Source organism: Puma concolor, chromosome B2, assembly GCF_028749965.1.
Source record: "Puma concolor isolate L17-30 chromosome B2, mPumCon1.1.hap2, whole genome shotgun sequence".
NCBI classification, from domain to species: Eukaryota; Metazoa; Chordata; class Mammalia; order Carnivora; family Felidae; genus Puma; species Puma concolor.
Window position 1 is genome coordinate 114703140 of NC_141671.1, and position 18410 is coordinate 114721549.

General features: G+C 39.0%; 1 protein-coding gene across 6 annotated transcripts in view; it reads left to right on the forward strand.

Annotated features, from left to right (window-relative positions):
* Nucleotides 1-14903, forward strand: part of TPD52L1 (TPD52 like 1) — a 117743-nt gene extending 102840 nt beyond the window's left edge. For 3 of the 6 annotated variants that reach the window (XM_086707756.1, XM_086707752.1, XM_086707755.1), the window contains exons 4-8: nt 695-796; nt 4468-4482; nt 6365-6403; nt 9550-9610; nt 14255-14903. In XM_086707756.1, the coding sequence (XP_086563882.1) occupies nt 695-796; nt 4468-4482; nt 6365-6403; nt 9550-9610; nt 14255-14383 (346 nt within the window). In that variant the 3' untranslated portion in view covers nt 14384-14903. Of the gene's footprint in view, nt 1-694; nt 797-4467; nt 4483-6364; nt 6404-9549; nt 9611-11033; nt 11116-14254 lie in introns of all 6 variants that reach the window. The other 3 variants (XM_086707754.1, XM_086707757.1, XM_086707753.1) reach the window with 3 other exon arrangements.
* The last annotated feature ends 3507 nt before the right edge of the window (nt 14904-18410 follow it).

The window sequence follows — 18410 nt, forward strand, 5'->3', positions numbered from 1 at the left end:
CCCTTTTCTGATTAATTTTACCCACTTGAACAATAAAAGCTAAGTCTTCATGTTGAAATATACATTTTCTAATTTCTGTGTTATTTTTGGTGGCTAACTGTTTACTTGCAAGGGTCTCTTTTTGCAGAGTTAAAACACACACTTCTTTAAGAATAACTCTGTACTCTCGGAGCACGTCTACTGCTTGTGATCACACATCTGATCTGCACATTCAGATCTGTACTTGAATATGAATATTTTTCCTGAATTCAGATTTAATGGTCTGACTTTTCCATTGATAAGTAGCAGCCAACCCATCATCCCCAAACAATGAATAGAATCAGTAACTGCTGTGGATCATCTTCCTAAATCTGTTTAGAAAAGGAGAGTTTCTTCTTCTTTTTTTTTAATGTTTATTTATTTTGAGAGAGAGAGTGAGAGCGCGTGCAAATGGCAGGGGGGTGGGAGTCTTGGGGGAGAGAATCCCAGGCAGGCTCAGAGCTGTCAGTGCAAAGCCTGACGCGGGGCTCGAACTCACAAACCCTTAAAAATCATGATCTGAGCCAAGACCAAGAGTCGAATGCCTAACTAACTGAGCCACTCAGGTGCCCCTAGAAAAGGAAAATTTCAAAGTAAGGAAGGAGAAGGATGGTGAATGTTCTGTAGGTGATCATGACATATAAACTGTATTTCTATTGTTCTGTTTTACTTCTAGCTACAAGAAAACACATGAAACCCTGAGTCACGCAGGGCAGAAGGCAACTGCGGCTTTCAGCAATGTTGGGACGGCCATCAGCAAGAAGTTTGGAGACATGAGGTACCATGGGAAAGAACCTTGGGAATGACGCTAAGCCTTTGGCCTTCTGAGGGAAGGGAAACTTTCTCATTGGCCGGTCTTCCTAATGCATTCTTTTTTAACTGGATTAAAATTTTTATGTGGCTGATAGTGATAGTGACTAAGATAAAATTTTTAATGGAAAGTCTTCTGCCCCAAAGTCGGGTTAGTTAGCCTGGTCCCAAAGATGCCCTCTCCATTAGGACATGACCTAGTAAAAATGGAAGATACAGGGTTCCTTTAATGATTAGTAATTAGTAATAATTAGTAATTAGGGAGGATTTCAGAAGAATGCAGCACACACAGAATTTTATTCATTAAAATTTAAACAGTAAGTTAAATATGTATTCAATGGAGTATGCTTTGATAAACTATTCTAGGTTTCATTTTTGTATACATTCATTCATCTAGTATATTTTTTCTATGCTAAATATTACATATTTATTCTGTTTTTCCCAAAAGGTACCATGGTAGATAGTCCTTGCATAATTTGGTTATTCTCAGTGTGTCATTATCATATAAAGTTAGGGTGAACATCAAGATTTTGAACTAAGAAATAAATGTCCTCACTATAGGCACCAGAAAAACAATGTAGTATTGAACATTCTTATTTTTTATTATGTTTTCGTAAGTTATCTCATATAGTGTTGTTACTTTCATTTTTTTTTTTTTTTGCTTGTTTAAATACCTATCAGTTTATTTTGAATTTGGCAATATGCTTAAGAAATTTTTCTTTATAAATCAATTTTATTTTTCTCCCTAGAAATCAAATTCATTTTTAAAAAACTATTGAAGTATACATTTTAAATTTCTTTTAAAAAAAACTATGCATATTATTTCACTGGGTTCTTTAAACTATTACTTTCTTTATTACTCTGCAACTTTGCTACTTGCAGATGAATATTTATATCTTTGTGTTTATTTTGTTCAGAAATAAACTTTACTGGATTGTGCCAAGTATTCATGTGCTATCTGAACAAGTTGGCATTCATGAGGCTAGAGTTAAGTACATAGCATGAATCTGAGTACATTGTTTTATATTCATATTTATTAATAATGCAGTAATGAAAAGCAACTGAAATTTTTCAGAGGCTGCATGTGATGAATGGATAAACCTTCTGGATTATTAATTAACCCCATTATTACAAATAAAATTTGTTGTCTTGTTAATGGCATTAAAACATTTATCTAAACTAATAATTTTTCTAAACAGAAAACACCCTATTACCTGTTATAGCCAGGAAAATACATTGTGCCACGTTTACAAAATTTGTTCTCCACATACTTAGTTGAAACCTTTCACTGGAACACTAAGACCGCTGGAGTGTTATTTTCTCCAACTTGAGAGGACTTTATGAACACCTCTGACGCCTGTTTAAAGTGCATATTTCCATATTCCACCTCTTGGAGATTATGCCTCAGTAGGTCTTGGGTGGACTTTAGGAATCTGCATTTGTAACAAGCTCTTAAGTGGTTCAACTTTAGGTGGTCAGGTTATGAGGAAGCCACATTCACTTAGCTCACCTGTACCCAGGTGTTCTGTTATGAAAGGGGGTAAGAGTGACAATATCATCAGGTCATTATAAAAGTTGTAGAAGAGAGTCTGCCGTGTATTAAGCACTCAATAAATGTTAGGGGTTTTTGTTTGTTTGTTTTTTGTTTTAGTTTATTTATTTACTTTGAGAGAGACAGCCAGGGTGAGTGGAGGAGGGGCAGAGAGAAGGAGAGAGAGAAAATCCCAAGCAAGCTCCATGCTGCTAGAGCAGAGCCTGATGCAGGGCCCGACTGAGCCACCCCTGCTAGTTTTTATCCTTACTAAGTGACTGTCTCAGTTACAAGTGACCCCCACAAGATGGCAGTTAGGAAGTGTACATTAACAGGAGTGCACTGTATTTTGTAAAGGTTTTGGTAGTTTTCCTAAGTAGAAAAGAATGAAGACTGTTTCACATACGTAATATGTTAACCTATTCATGTTCATACGCTAATTGGGTATGACATCAAGGTTGTGTTAACTTCTTTTTCTTCTGTTTCAGTGTAGATTTGTTTTAGGGTAATGGATAGTCTATTTCCCAGAAGTTCCCAAACTTTTCATTAATTGTTTCTCTATATAGAGGATACAACACTTTCATTCTAAACTGTGGCTAAAAATGTTAGTTAATGTAGCCTATGTTAGTGGAGACTCAAATGTGGTCCTGTAATATGTTGTAGACTTTGCAAACTTAGGACCTATATTTTTCCCAAACTATAACTCTAACATTAAATATAATTGCAGATAAGTCCCTGTGAAATCAACAAGTTTTATGAAAAATTTTTAGTCTTAAATTATGCTAGAACAAATAATATATGTGAAAGTCATATTTGAAAAGTACTTAAATTTAGTGTAATAAAGATTCTTAAATGAGAAATTAGTAAGATTTTATTTCTCGTTTAAATTAATTTGCTAATTTATAAAATAATAGTAGATAAATTTTAAAAATTTATCACATTTTACTTTGAATACCTTTTTAATTTAAAACATCGTATTTTCTGGGGCTCCTGGGTGGCTCAGTCAGTTAAGTGTCTGACTTTGGCTCAGGTCATGATCTCAAGGTCTGGGAGTTCAAGCCCCGTGTTGGGCTCTGTAATGACAGCTCAGAGCCTGGAGCCTGCTTTGGATTCTGTGTGTCCCTCTCTCTGCTCCTTCCCCACTCACACTCACTCTCTCTCTCTCAGAAATAAATAAAACATTAAAATTTTTTTTAAATATCATATTATCCTATATTCTTGTTAGTTACACCGTAAAATTTTCTTGTGTGTTCTGGGAAAAAGTTTCTGAACTTGTTCAAAAAGATTGCCAGCAATATTCAGATCCTGGAAAGAAAAAGAGTACCTCTCAATTTTTTTTTTTAGTTTATTTATTTATTTTGAGAGGGAGAGGGAGAGAGTGTGAGTGGGGTAGAGGTGGCAGGGGAGGGGGTGGTGGGGGAGAGAATCTCAAGTGCTAAAAGCACAGCATCCAATGTGGGGCTCCATCTGAGGAAGCGTGAGATCATGACCTGAGCCAAAATCAAGAGTTGGACCTTAACTAACCTAAGCTCCCCTTAAATTGATATGTTTTCTAAAAAACAAGTCATATTTTTCAAGCTAAGATTCTCCTTTTATCGTGATTGACATTGCCTGAAGTCCCCATAGCCCCATCAATGGAACTGCCCCCCCTTCTCCACCTGTAAAATAACATTGTTCATAGATGGCTACCTAACTAAAATGCTTTCTGCAAAGTGAAAATGAGGACACATTTATGAAAGTACTCTGAAGAAATGCAAGCTCTTGGAATCATTTTGATAATAACACTGGCATCTTCTTGGAACTTCGCAGTTGTTTATTCAAATGGTGTGTGAACTAGTGGAGGTGAAATCTCTGGAGGAGGTATATACCTTAATAGAGTCCAACCATCTCTATAGATAGCTGTGAGAACAACAGAAGCACAACTTATAACAGGTTGGTAAAGTAATTGTGAAGACACATTAAAAAGTATACTCCAAAAGAGTAATATATGGAGTCGCATAGTCTTTGCTTTGGGGCTGAGAGAGGGGACAAAGGGCACTGTGGTCCTGTCTTTGCATCCTGATATGCTAACTCTGCTCCTGCTCTCTCCTGTGCTGCCTGGGCTGCAGGTCTCACTCCATCGGGTAAGCGCCGCCTCTGGGTCCCTGCCAGCTCCTTGGCTGTTCCCTTCTTTCCCAGAGCCCACTGCTTCCCTCACACCGTGGGTGTGCTTCAGCCAAAACACTAGATCTCTTTTCCTGAGAGTGTTCATGACCAAGAAATTACAGAGTACAGGGCATCTAATGGGTTTGAGTTTATTTAAGCACATATTTGTATCATTTCTGAGTCATTTACACCAGTTTCGCTTGCTGAGCAATCTCTTAGGAATCCCTTCCTACATTCCCAATCGTTCCTGCGTTGGCAGGGATCCTTAGAATTGAAAGAATTAAAAAAAAAAAAAAAAAAAAAAAAAAAAGCACAAATTGAGGTGTGTGTGTGTGTGTGTGTGTGTGCGTGTTTTAAATGTTTATTTATTTATTTAGAGGGAAATAGAGTGAGAGCAGGGGAGGGTCAGAGAGAGAGGGAGAGAGAATCCCAAACAGCCTCCATGCTGTCAGCAAGGAGCTCGACTCAGGGCTCGATCTCACGAACCATGAGATTATGGCCTGAGTTGAGAGATCAAGAGTCAGACAACTAACCCACTGAGCCACCCAGTCACCAAGAGTTGTGTGGTTTTATGAGACTTTAAAAAGTAAAATTGAGAAACAAAATTATTTTCTCTAGATTGTTGTTTTTCTGAACTTCTTATAACTGTTTCTTATGTGGATGGTTTACCTTCAACTTTCTGTTCCTTCTGAAGAGGGGAAAGGTTACCAGAAGACCACTTATGATAGGAAATGTGCAGTTGTCCAGTTAAGCCTTCTGTTAGGTGAAATCTTATTACACACTTTTGAGGTAGGATATACTTTTGAGGGGGGGATTTTTTTTCCTAAGTAAACTGCCTGTATTTAAAGAGGTGAATTAGATTAATAATGCTGATGAATTTCTTTTAGTAATTCTTTTTTAAACATAACTTCTGAGGAAATGTTTTGCCTATGGTTTCTAAGTGGAGCGTGTAAGTAAGATCATAAGTACCCCCTGAATTTCTTTGTCCTTTTCTTTCTGAGTTCGAGTAAAGTGCTGCCCATACTAATGACTTCAGTGGATATTGTTGGGGAAGGGTGAGGAGTTTGATTTTGATTGCTTACTCTTATCTTCTTGGGAGGAGAGAAGCAGGGATAGTGTTGGAAAGTGTGAAGGGGGAGCGCCATCCCCGGTAGTGTGACCCTGTAGTGCTCCCTCTCTCTGCCCAGCCTGATTTCTGAGTGGAACTCGCAAAGGAATTACAGGCGATCAGAGAAAAGATGATTCAGCTACCATAGGATTAATAGAGAAGGCCAAAACCCTTAGAATTCTCAGAAATATTGGTATTTGTACCAGATGTCCTGGAATGGATACTGAAGTCCTTGCTCCCATGTTGAACTGTGCTGATGGTGTTTGCCTGCCATGTGTTTCCTTGAATGTCTTATGTTAACTACAAGTATTCCTCTGGAGAGTTTCTCTACAATGGAACGATTAGCTTTTACCTGCTGGGCTCTACTTCCTCAGTACAGCCCTTCCTCTCTTCCTGAACAGAAGGGAGGGGAGAGGGAGCTGGACCTAGAGAGGGTGTCCACGGGCTCCTGGGCGCACCTGAGGAAACCAGACATTCTCCTCATCCTCAAAGTTCCCAGCCCACAGAGAACCCACAGGAAGTAAAATAACATGCAACTTGAACAGTGTACTCTTCTTTATGCCCTTGAAAGCTGACCGTGGTCCTTCCTACCCAACGAAAACAAATGTCATCTTGGTGGGGTGGGCAAGGAATACTTCAGACAGTTGAAATTGCTATTTTAAGAACTGTGAAGAGGGAGTTTCTCATGTACTTATGTTGTGCTATCTTTTCTCTCTTTTTTTTTTTTCTTTTAATCTGCTTTTGCCCTGAAGCTACTCCATTCGCCATTCCATAAGTATGCCTGCTATGAGGTAATGTGTGTCAATTACTTTATATAGTATCAATGCAAAATGTATGAAGTGTGACTTTATTGATATGTACTTTGTGGAGTCTTTCCCCCCTCTCAATATGAAAGGAAATCCCTTGACCTCCTGTATTCTCTTTTCTGATGGCCTTCAGGAGAAAAGGCTGAGGGTATACAGAAGGAGGGTATAATGGGCTTCTGCTTTTGACCACACTGGCTTAAATCCAGCCTCTTCTCATTTGTGTAACCTGAGACAAGTCACTTAACCTTCTCAACTTCCATTCTCTTATCTGTTCATTGGGAGAAATAAGACCCACTGCACATGTTGTTGTGTGACACAAACCAAGTAACCTGTGTAAAGCACATTCTTAGCACTGGCCTGGACGAACACACCTGCAAAGGCGGAAGGACATTCTTTATTTCAGCAGAATTAAATGCAAGCCTGGGAGACAGTTTATTTATTTATTTTTTTTTTAATTTTTTTTTTTCAACGTTTATTTATTTTTGGGACAGAGAGAGACAGAGCATGAACGGGGGCAGAGAGAGAGGGAGACACAGAATGTGAAACAGGCTCCAGGCTCTGAGCTATCAGCCCAGAGCCTGATGCAGGGCTCGAACTCACGGACCGCGAGATCGTGACCTGGCTGAAGTCGGACGCTTAACCGACTGCGCCACCCAGGCGCCCCTGGGAGACAGTTTAAATGAAAGGAATAGGAGACCAGAGGGCTATGGTTGTAGAGAGGATTTTAACAGGATTTTTTAAGGTAAATACTAAGGTGAGGTGTCTGTTGAATAATAAAATAATAAGTCATTAAAATTACTAACTGGATGGAAACCTCCGAGAAAAACATTCCCCACTTTGAGTTTGCATGGCTTAATTAGATAAAAGCACACTAATAGTAATAGGGCATGGAAGAATGAATGTCAGACTGGGGGTCAGAAGATGCAGATTGTAGCCCACTTCTGCCATAAATGAACTTGGCAGCCCTGGGAAAGTCACCTCAGTGATAGCAGTTTCTTCATATTTAAAGGAAGAGGCTAAAACCAGATTAGTGCTTCCCCCACGGTGCTTGCTGTGGGAGGGCTGCCGTGGGCTAGGCTGGCACGGTGGGGGGGTGGGTTGTGGGAGATCAGGCCTCCAGGACCCTCCCCCACTACAGTCTGAACTATCCCCATGCTCCCTGCTTTATAGTGTATATTCATACCAAATCTGCATAGTTTGAGACCACCGAAGCCAAATTCTTTTGGGGTCATTTGTAGCTGTATATGACCTGATTAAATCTGAGGAAATAGCTTCTCCCTGTTCTCTAGCACACATCCTAGTGTAATTTAATTACAGGAATGTCTGTTTTATTATCCTGATGATGTTTCTTCCACACTGGGGTTGTATAGTTACTTGAGAAATTCAGCCGCAGTATTTGATTTCCCTAATTTGGTGGTAAATAGAAAGCATAGATTCAAGATTGCCTAGTCTATCTTTGAATGACTTGCTCCCTGTGGCATAAAAACACTCAAATTGAGTAGCACATCCTGCAGCCCTGAGCTCCTTTACATGTCCAATTCTAAGTGTAGGTGTCCAAAGAAGGGCTTGCCAAAAATTAACATGGTTTTGCTCTATGAACCCATCTAGTGGCTTATGTAGTCCTCATGCAGATGTAGTCTTATTGGCTTATGCAGATGTAGTTCTCATGATCTTGCCTGAAATTAACTTAAAAAAAATTTTTACTCATCTAACATGTACCCATGAGGCATTAGGCTGAATTGTCTGACCACCGCAGGCCTGTTAACTGATCAGTGATAGGCAGGCATGTAAGCAGGCTTGCCCAAATAAAACCCACAGTGGAAGTAAAGTGCCAGTGAATGTATACTCTTGAGTCATTCAGATATAAATTTGTTAATATTTCATAATGAAACAGCAATATTATGGAGGATTACCCAAGAATTTGACTTATACTTGCATTATAGATAAGATGTGAGATCATAAGGCCCTGTAAACTCACTGTTCTTAATTCATACAGTATGAATGCAGATGCATTTCTGACCATCTGGAGTGTCACAGTTTCCGGAGATAATCTCTAACAAAGCCAAATGCACTCCAAAAACATATTATGTACATTAGTTTCCTCTTGATAGTATTAGAGCCATGCTTCACTCCACACCATACAAAGAAGCCCATATATTATAGCCATTCTCCCTTATAAAATTCCTCTAGGCCATTCCTTTTATTTCCGTTCTTTTGCACTCAAGACAGAATAACGGGCAGCTTATTAAAGTTAGTATCAATGATGACAGTCCTTGTGGCTGAGTGCTTACATGGATACAAGAATTCAGATACATTTTTAGTTCCTTCTTAGTTCCTGTTTCTTTAGTTAGGGATATCATTTTCAATGGTCATGGTGTCATTAAATCATGATGTCATGTGGCCAAATCCAATATAGGAAACCAAAAAGCACCAAATGAAGTATCTAACACTTAAAGTAACAAGATGGTGTATATAGATTATTTAACACAATGAATGAGTCACAAATAAAATGTCAATAACTGAAAAGATTCTGTTTGGTAAGAGAACAAAAAGTATATCCTCTTTATGAGGAAAAACAGTGAAAGCATTGACGTTCAGAAACACCACTTCATGAAAATTGACGAAGTGATTACCTTTTGAGGCATGGAAAAGAAAAATTTATGAGCTTTTTTTTTTCCTGGAGCTATTTCTGTCTTCTCTCACATTTACTGAAATAAATAACTTTAAATTCCAGGGGAGACAACTCTAACACAACATTCTTCAGATAGACTTTCCATTGCTTACCAAAAAAAAAAAAAAAAAAAAAAAAAAAAGCTGGAAAAAGGAGTACTGTGCTAGAAACAATTAATTAGTAAATGACAAATTAAGCTATCACTCCTTTGACTCATTGGAAATGATTTCCGGTGCCCCTTGAAATTATTACAGTTGTGTCATTAACAAAATGCTGTACTACTTATTCTACAGTTGATTATCTGAATATTTTATCTAGACAATGTCCATGTCAGGACATGGCTGTGGTGCAGAGATGATGTTTACCAATAAGAACAGAAAGCCACGGTTTCTGCAACCGGCACAGTTGCTAAGACAGCGAGTCTTTGGGGCTGACCTCTCTTCTTTTTTTGTTATTTTAGGAATTCTCCTACTTTCAAATCATTTGAGGAGAGGGTTGAGACAACTGTCACAAGCCTTAAGGTACAGATGAAGTGAATTTTGTGTCGTTGGGTCCGTGAATCAGGACAGCATTAGTCACTGCTATGGTTAGTTCCGAAGGCAGGGCCGCCAGCATTTGGCGCAGCCAGGAAGGCAAACTTGCACAGAGTCCATCTTTTTCTTTCCATATGAATCTATCAATAAAACCAGTACTGAACGGTGTTGCTGTGCCCTCACAGAGTTGTTCATGTAAGCCGTTCAGGGGTGATTACTCGTTGGAAGTGAACTGGGATTTGTGTTCACATCTTGAACTAAGATTAGAACTAAGATTACTAAATTAGAACTTAGTGGTACCCCTCAAAAACAGGTATGTGAGAGAGGATTGTGGATAGGATAAAGGATATGTGAATTCTGGATTTAGAATGCAAGTGGAAGGTCAGTAACAACTCAGAGCCCCTTCAGTTTGCACACGGGCTAGCAATAACGAACTTGACTCCACGTGTTATGCTGCCTTCCACCTCCTGTCAGACACCTAGACTTGTTTCCTCCATTCACACACTGAGCACAGCACAGCAGGATTATCATGGAGGGAAAATAAAGCTGAGTCACAAAATGCATAACTTTGTAATAATGCATTTGATTTCCAGGTTTAAACTGAAAATATGTCTGTTTCATGGGAGGGGCTAAAAATTTCATTTGAATATATTGTTTGAGCATAAGTAGGTTAGTCTACAGAGGAAGAAAGCACAAATAAAATCAATCTAGGCTTAAAAGATAGAGAACTTTCAAAACAGGAAAAATCATTGAAACTACTAAGATTGTTTATTTAAACAATGACTTAAATACATCTTGACATTATTATCACTATTTTGTAGACCATCCATTTCTGTATTTCCCTAGCTGGGAAAATGAAGGATGCAGATGATCTTTAACCAGATCAAAAGCAGGTATATGCACATGCTGATTATCCAGCTGCCTCTGAATTCTCTGCCACCATGTGCTGCCTGATAAGCCTGTGAGGCTGGAAGGTCTTCCTCCTATAGGATCTCGAAGAGTCTTTCCTCTTAGGGAAGGATCTTCCACACAGTCTTCTACTTCTACTTTATTTAGCCTGTGATTAGATGTTTATGACCCAAGAATGAGATTGTTACTCAGCATTTACCAGCAGTTTGTAGTTGTGTAATTTCACTACCCCGCTTGTCAACATCATTGCTTATTGAGTGTATAGGGACCCGTAGGAGCCATTACAATTGCCCCCATGGGTAGGGAAAACTTTTGATAAGGAGGGTCAGTGTGGTTCCTTGAACATTTCTCTTGCTAAGATATCAAGTTTCAGAACAAAAGGTTCAGAAAATCCTAGGAGTTAATTTCTCTGCATTTGGTTCTCAGCCTCAGACAATCGAAGGGAGATGGATTCTGTTACTTGTTAGATAAGTTCTGACACAGGAGAAGTTGTACTTTTTAGGTTTTCTTTAGAAGAAGGAGATGTGAAGAAGCAAAAGAAGAGTAAAGAACAACCTATTTCCATTTGCTTTTAGGAAACTCTGGTAAGCTCGCAGCTCACATATCATTTGTTTGGTCCACACTCCGAGCTTCTCACTTTTCTCACTTCATGGGGATGGAAAGTGGAGAGCCTGCCTCCACCTTCAGACAAGCACAGAACTAACTCAGCCGACTAGATACTAGCCTGTGTCAAGACTTTCTTAAAGTGGATTCTGTGTCTGCATGATTGTCCCCGGGTTTAACAAGACTCACATGCCACCCACTTCCTATGTCACAGTCAATGCCTACTTCCTCTTTTTCTGCCCACCCAGGCAATGGAGAATAAGCAGCTAATAATTGTGCTTTGTGTAAAACTTCCCACTCATATTCAGTAATTGCAAATTGCTCATTCTTTTTTTCCTCCAGACTAAATAATACAGGTTTAACCCTTCTTTATCTAGTTTCTTTGCTGTATAGTTTACTTTTGTGTTCTAGATTTTCTTCAAAACTTCTGTAAGTTTCTTCAGTTATGGATCATGAGGCTGTTTCAGCTGACTCACAAATCAGTAAGGGTGAATCAGTAAGGGCATTCCTTGCAGGTTTATAGTCTGGAGTTCCATTCACACACACTGCTTTAGGCTTGATTTGTAAAACACCACACGAAAGGAGTCATGTTCATGTTTGTGTTCTGTTAGAAATGATGTTCTGCTGTGAAGAGAGGTCCATTCTTGCATCTTCCAGCACAATCTGTCACACACCAGGTGGCATTTATATCCAATTGATTGTTCTTCCCTTTTTTTTTTACCAAGTTCTGTAGATAGTTTGATTTTCCATGAACATTTTCCTAATGCCTCATAATTATGTAAAATGTAGTCCTTTTTGCCTACATCATTGATGGCATTACTTGATGACATATCAGCTGATCTCACCTGTACACTTTGTATTTCATCTAAAACAAACAAGCAAGCAGACCAAAACCCAGCTCCTGTGAAATCATATTTGTTATATTCTGCCATGTTCCAGTGAATAAGCACATCCCTTCCAACCATTCTAATCACGTAGCCTTCCAATCATTCTTCGAACCATGTCAACCACACCATATTTTTAGCACGCCTCTTTTTGATGAATACATTGCATGGCCTGATTTAAAACCTTAAAAAAAAAAGACAACATATACTTATTACTTCTTGGTGTCCTCTCAACCAGCCATTTTATTATTAGAGATTAGGAGGCCCAACACCATAATTCAAATAGAATTGTATGCAAACAGCAATCATAGTTTTGGGGACAAAGTGACAAATGCTTGGATTAAGAGTCCAGAAGACGTTTATTGTTCACATCTTTGCTGAAGCAACCCCTCACCTAAAGTATTGCTGTGTGCACTCATTCAACCCACATGGTTAGGACACCCCTTTATTCCACTCAACCCACATGATTAGAAAACCCCTTTATTTCATTCCCCTTTTTGCCAAATTTGCTTTATTTCAAAATGATTCCCTCCTTTATTTTTCTATTTTGATTTGAGAATATCAAGAAGAGAGGAGAGGAGAGGAGAGGAGAATGCAACAAAACCCAACAGAAAATATCAGTACTTGGTATTCACCTGATTCAAAACTGTGTGTGACTTCTGTTGCAAAACTGAATACAAATACAATAAAGAGGAGAATGGGAACTATTAAGAGAGTAGATTACTCTCGTTTCTCTCTGGAAAGAAATAAACATAGTGAAAAAGTACCAAGTTGAAAGAACGCCTGCTTCTTCCCAGTGCTGAGATGACACAGAGTGGGGGAGGAATCCATGCTCAGTGCCAGAGGTCTGCAAATGAAGGCCTGTGGGCCAGATCCAGCTGGTTGCCTATTTTTGAATGGCCTGTAAGCTAAGAATGGTTTTTATCTTTCTTAATGGTTGAAAACAATCAAAGGAAGAATGCTATTTTGTGATGTGTTAAAATTACATGAAATTCACATTTCAGTGTCCATACATACAGTTTTCTGGGAAAGCAGCCATGCTCATTCATTTATGTATTGTTTTTGGCTGCTTTGTACAATGGTTGATTTGAGTATTTGTGACAGAGACGATGTGATTCCTAAGCTTAAAATATTTATTATCTGTCACTTTCTGGAATGAGTTTTCTGACCCCGAGCGTGGTGGTAAATTCAACTTAGGAACTGAATTTAAAGAGGCAGAGAGGGATTTTAGTGACAATTGGAGAAAAGTGTGTGCTTGTTCTGCAATGATTAAACAGCTTTTAAAAGCTGGTTAAGTTTTTTAAAGGGCAGACCAGGCAGGAAGCGGATACATCCCCCAGTGTGGCTTATGTTCCTGTGAGTGAGTGATCACTTTGGTGGCAGTGAGGAGTAGTCAGCATTTTGGGAAAAGCAACATTTTCTATTCTGTACCTTTCTTTTCTTAACGTGTTTTTCCATATTGTTGATAGTTAAAGGAAACCAACGTGACCATCAATAAGGCTTGCATTAAGCATTAAATATTCTTTCAAAGGACTTTTTATGAGGAATTTTTCAAAATACTTTAACCATATTTCTTATAAATTGATTTCTTCCCGATTCTATTCTTATTACCAGTAACAAGTACATGAAAAGGGAGCCTCCTAAACCATCATAACTTTGCATTTCAAGGGATATTTCTCCTATAAGGGCAACTGCCTAGAAAGATGTGAAGGGGCCAGAACTTAAGATTTGAGTCCTGTCTACCTCTCAGAGCAGAGACCAGAAAGCATGTTCAATGAAGCCGCTTTTCAAAACACATTTGTCAGGAATCCAGATCGCCTTGCTAAATCCCAGTAGAAAGCCTCAACTGAAGTCACTTAAAGATGTTCATACATTTTTTTAATTGAGGGAATTTATCTAAAATCCGGTTACATTTTGATTACATCTGTTCTCAGGGTGAATGTGTAGACAGTGTAAATCCACAGATCTGGATATGCTCCTGAAGGGATTGAGATTCTTAGATGTAGACGGGATAAAGAGGGCACTGCTAAAATTGTACAAAATTTTGGAGTTTTGGATCCTATCCCAGAACCCAAGTATAAATGGCATTCTAGCACTCTTAAAGGAAATTACTCTACACCCTTTACGTCCCTTCGCAAGAAAAAAAATATATTTCTGAGCTTGAGAGTAATCCGTCTTACAGGAACACTGCAGACCCGATGAACTAACGGCACGCTTGCGTCTCTGCCCATTTCAGACGAAAGTAGGCGGGGCGAACCACGGCGGAGGCAGCTTTGAAGAGGTGCTCAGCTCCACGGCGCACGCCAGCGCGCAGAGCTCGGGGGGCGGGCCCCGGCGGGCCGAGGAGGAGGAGCTGCAGTGCTAGGGCCGCCCCCTGCAGCCGCCGCCGAGCCCCGCCCCCGCCCAGCGCGCCCTCGGATGCGGCGACCAAACACCCACTGCGAAAAACCCAGGCCTTGACCTGTTCTTCGAATGGCCCCACCGCGGAGTTTCATAAAATGATTTCCATTTTGTATGTGTGCTAATGATGAACCACTTGACCATCACACTTAAGTATTCGTAGATTGTCATAATTTAAAATATCCCCACTTCAGCAGGTACACAATTGGCCATACCTTTGTCTTTGTGTAATTCAACGTGTATTTCCCGTAGCTATTAATGACCTGCTTTGGTTTTTGCTTGGACTTAGGATGTGCATGTTTTTGAAGGCTGAGGGTGAGCACCCCCTTTCAGTTCAGTCACATGGGCGGGATGGAGCTCTTTCTGAGAAGTCTGCAGCAACGGGATGGACTCACTGCAAGTTTCATCAAACTGCTTGTGATCGCCCTCACTTGCATCAATTATGTATGTTTATTTTAAGCAATTAAAATCGATTTTAATGATGACTTTGAATTCTTAATTTCTTTAAGTTTTCAGGCTAGTACAAACTTTAAAAGGTGGTAGCTATGAATCTGCAGATGCTATTTTAAATCAACTTCTGCTAATTTGGTGTACATAAGAGGGTGTGTAGGTAATTACCCAGCGACCCTACCAATTCTAAAATTCTCTCTAATCTACATAGAGTAGGTTTTTTTGTTTTGTTTTGTTTTTTGTTTGTTTTTTTACATAGAGTAGTATTTAACTCAGGTAAAGGAGATCTGAAAAGGGAGTAGCTAGAAACTGGAAGAAATAGTTCTTCAACCCCTTCCATTTTGCAAATTGCGCACATGAATGAAAAAAAGCATTGTATTAATACAATCGGATTTCTGCAGGAATTTTTACCTTCCACATCATATGCTTCTCTTTCCTTCTAAATGGGAACATACATTTGTTACTAAGTAGACACACATGCTACAGATGCAATTTTTAAGTGAACACAGAATTGACCTACTAAGAAAATTCACAATTTAATATATATATATATATTATCCATGCAATATATATTATATAATATTTGTTAGTGTTTATTCATTTTTAAATTTACTATTAGAGAGAAGTGGATATATGTGACATAGGGAAATAAAGCCAGTCTGAAAAATCCTATTCAAATGAATGGGGCAGGACAATGCATGCAGCCAACTGAAAATCAAGCTGCTTCAAAGCCATATAATCTCTGAGGCTTGGAATATTAGCAGAGGTAAGTATGGGGCTATAAATTTGAACCAGAGTGGACAAATGTGGACAAGCCCTGCCGGTAGGGTCATTGGCATTTTCCCTAATTTTAAGCTTCCAGCATGTTGGTTGAAACTAAACCCTGTCCAGCTGGCTTGTGACTTGCTCACCCACTGCTGCATGTGGGTATCAGTCTTCCTGTGCTCAATCTGCAGTTGCCTGGTGTGTTTGAAATGGTCACCTTTTATAAACTCACTTCTCGACCATACTCCCTTTGACCGCATTGAGCACACTGCACTCACTGTATTAGAAAAAACAAGAGTTATGGTGCATAAACAAATATCTTCATTCACCAACTAATTTCTGCACACACAGGTCTCAGCCTTAAAATCTGAAAACCGTATTAAAAGTGGATAGAAAAACAATCAAGAAAATTAGTGTTAATGTCTTGAAGCTTCAAATATATTTTAGCTGCTTCTTTTAAACCATTCTTCAAAACTTTGGATTTCACCCATTTTATAAAAACTATATTCATGTCATGTCTACTAATTGAAAGGTTTTCTTTGATTATTATTCACTCTGATCTGGGAGTGATATAAGAGACAATGACACGAGTATCATTTTGTGATGTGTGAATAAGTCACATCACTCCAACTGAAATAATCAAACCAGTTGTTGGTAGGTGGGTAGTCTTAGCATAGAGGTTTCATTTCCTAATCACTCAAGAGCTGCCTGTTTCTGCCTCACTTTGCACGTGCAAGGTCATCCCGACTTGACTGGCCCTGGAGTTTCCCTATTATGTTCACATGCGGTAAAGTGTTTCCACAAGTGCTAAAAGGTATTCACACACGATGGACGTCATCTTTTACTAAAAAATCAAAATGACTTCAGGTCAACACCATGTATACAAAGTTATAGTACAACAAAAAAATTCTCAATAACCTGGAATTCCAATATGAGTTGTGGTTACAAAATAAACTGGCTCTTCAAAAAAGTATGCAGTTCTATAAACTAACCATTTGCCACTTTTTAAAATGCTGTTGCTTGATGGAAAATATTCATGAATTTACTGTGCAAATTTATCTTACAACTCACATCTCATAAAGACTATGACCATTGGTAGGTAATGTCAGCAAAGCAATCTGCATCTTACTCTAAATTATACATTTTCTTATAACGCTGTTCTCAAACTATAGAAAGCAGAGCTGCATGCTTTATTATGGAACGTCTTAATAGGCCACACCATTCATGGTGGTCAATGTGAAGAAAACACTGGAAGCCTAGACTGCTGCTCTGTCACTGTTCATTGTTCCAAAAGTATCTGACAGCTTGAAATTTGTAGAACCTCACCACAAAACGGTGCATAAACTTGTGCACTTATTATCAAGTTGGGAGTGTGGATGGGTGTGGGAAAGGAAGACGGTGGGAAGATGAAAAAGTGATTTAAACATGAGATGTAATAAGACTGCTTCAAACATGGTGTTCAGAGAACTTCAGACTATCATATGTGGCAAAATCTTGTGTGTGTGTGTGTGTGTGTGTGTGTGTGTGTTTTAAGTTTATTTTTTGAGAGAGAAAGCACAAGCAGGGGAGGGGCAGAGAGAGGGAAAGAGAGGATGGCAAGCAGGCTCCACACTGTCAGCACGGAGCCCAACGTGGGGCTCAAACACACGAACTGTGAGATCAAGACCTGAGCCGAAATCAAGAGCCAGTTGCTTGACCAACTGTGCCACCCAGGTGCCCCTCTTATGGTTACTTTTAATAATATCTAAGAATGGTAAAAAGTCTTTACATGTCTTTTAGCTCATACCATAAAGAGTAGGTATCAAGGCAATCCAAAAATAACATAATCAATCATAAATCTCCCCCCCCAGAAATCATCCCAATCTCACTTTGAGTATGAAGACTGGCAAATTACTCAGGTAGAAATGCTGGGTACAGAGGATGCTCTTCCACAAGGCACTTTATCAGCCATTCATCTCCAAGCACACATCACCACGAGACTGAGATGAACAGGTTGGACATTCTGGTAGAACTGACAGTTTTCAAATAGAATTATGTAACAGCTGGTGAAATTCCAGTCCACAAGGGAAAAACAAAGGAACTATTTTTGAAAAAGGGCCCCCTCACCCACGCCTCCACGCCCCAGGATCTAGGTAGGGAGAGCCAGGCTGAGAAGAGCCCTGTCTGTCTTCCCCTGCAGCCCTGCCTTTCCACCCTGTCCTCCTTTTGAGTGGGGTAGTCTCTCTTCCTAATTACAAGGAGGTAACAAATTCTCTTTTGTTGAATTCAACTCAACAATAATTTTTTGGTACCACATTTTAATTATAGGTTCTGTTATTCAGAAGATCGATTCCAGGCAAGTAGCAGGTATCTTCTAAGAGAAAAAAAAAAAAAAAAAATTAAGCAATGATGCCCAAATATTTGTAGAGTTGGCTGATGAATTCAATAGCTATCTCTTCCTATTGACCTTCGTTGTGTTCTTTATTAAATGATATTTATAGCTCTCTTTTTAAGCCCGTTACTCCAGCGAGTAAGGTTTAGGACAAGTGTGAGCTTGGTAGGTAGATGGGAAACTGAAATAATGATTAGGTGACCAGTATTAAGTCTGACCCAATACAGGCTGGATTTATGAAAATTGCAGCAGGCAAAAAACATCACAAGTAAAACTTCATGACCACAGAAAATCTTCTGGTTATAAATATTTGAACTTTTATCTGTGATTATTTTATGTGCATATTTTCATGCCAGGAGAAAAAACTCCAAAATACTGATAGATGGAGTTCTGTTTTCCTACTAAC